General features: G+C 47.0%; 1 protein-coding gene across 1 annotated transcript; it reads left to right on the top strand.

The window, feature by feature from the left end:
- LOC120422229 (gonadal protein gdl-like) lies at positions 1–846 on the top strand. The gene is made up of 3 exons (XM_039585613.2): positions 1–267; positions 322–482; positions 536–846. The coding sequence occupies exons 1-3, from the start codon at positions 38–40 to the stop codon at positions 811–813; spliced, it is 669 nt and encodes a 222-aa protein (XP_039441547.1). The 5' UTR covers positions 1–37; the 3' UTR covers positions 814–846.

Genomic DNA, 846 nt, shown 5'->3' with positions numbered 1-846 from the left:
CTCCGCATTACCTGCAATAACACAACACAGCCCAGCTATGGAGTCCGAATCGGCGGAAACCCTGCCGGAGGCGCCCGAATCGGCCACCACCGATGCCGAAACCGAGGAGGCGCAATCGCAGGACTCCCAGGAAGCGACCAGCAACATCGACGCCACCTCGCAGGAAAGCTTCTCGGACGATCCGTCGTACCAGAGCCAGGAGTTTCTGCAGCGGAAGCTGTACTTTTTGCTGGAACATTTGAAGAAGATGCACTCGTCGGTGCCGGAGTAAGTTTAAGATATGTTTGGTTTGAATTTGTGATAATTTTGATATCGTTTAAGACAATACCAGGTTCGAATTTCATACGAATTACTAGCTGGATTAGCAAATTCTTTGCTGAATGACACAATTTTCGAGATTGTTAAGGGTTTGATGGAGATCCAGCATGTCACCGAGAAGCATCTGATGCAGGTTCGCGAGAAGGTCGAGAACGATCATCAACGTGAGTTATTTTGATTTACATTAAATTCAGATTAATATCCACTCTAATTTTAGTTGAAGTTAAGCAATGGGAATCGAAAATCCAAGATCCAGAAGAGCTGGAACACATCATAGCGTTGATGAAGATCAAGCACTCGAAAAATCTGAAGGAAACTGACATGAAGCTGGTGCTTCACCTTGATCAGAAGGTCAAGGATCAGCAGTCCACGCTGGAAAAGGCGGGCGTGCCTGGGTTTTACGTCACGGACAATCCGAAGGAGATCAAGATTCAGATGTACCTGCTGGACTTTATTCTGCGGCTCAGCAGGACAAAGTTCGAGCACAATAAATAACATCCGGCCAACTGGTGGGAGGGGGAAATTGGA

This window comes from Culex pipiens, chromosome 2 (genome assembly GCF_016801865.2).
Source record: "Culex pipiens pallens isolate TS chromosome 2, TS_CPP_V2, whole genome shotgun sequence".
Lineage (NCBI taxonomy): Eukaryota > Metazoa > Arthropoda > Insecta > Diptera > Culicidae > Culex > Culex pipiens.
This window is presented reverse-complemented; position numbering and strand designations above follow the sequence as displayed.

Bases quoted from the DNA above. Each gene is read 5' to 3' on its own strand.
- LOC120422229 (XM_039585613.2), top strand. From the start codon at position 38: ATGGAGTCCGAATCGGCGGAAACCCTGCCGGAGGCGCCCGAATCGGCC. The intron at 268-321 runs GTAAGTTTAAGA...ATATCGTTTAAG, and splicing joins ATGCACTCGTCGGTGCCGGA to ACAATACCAGGTTCGAATTT. The intron at 483-535 runs GTGAGTTATTTT...CTCTAATTTTAG, and splicing joins GGTCGAGAACGATCATCAAC to TTGAAGTTAAGCAATGGGAA.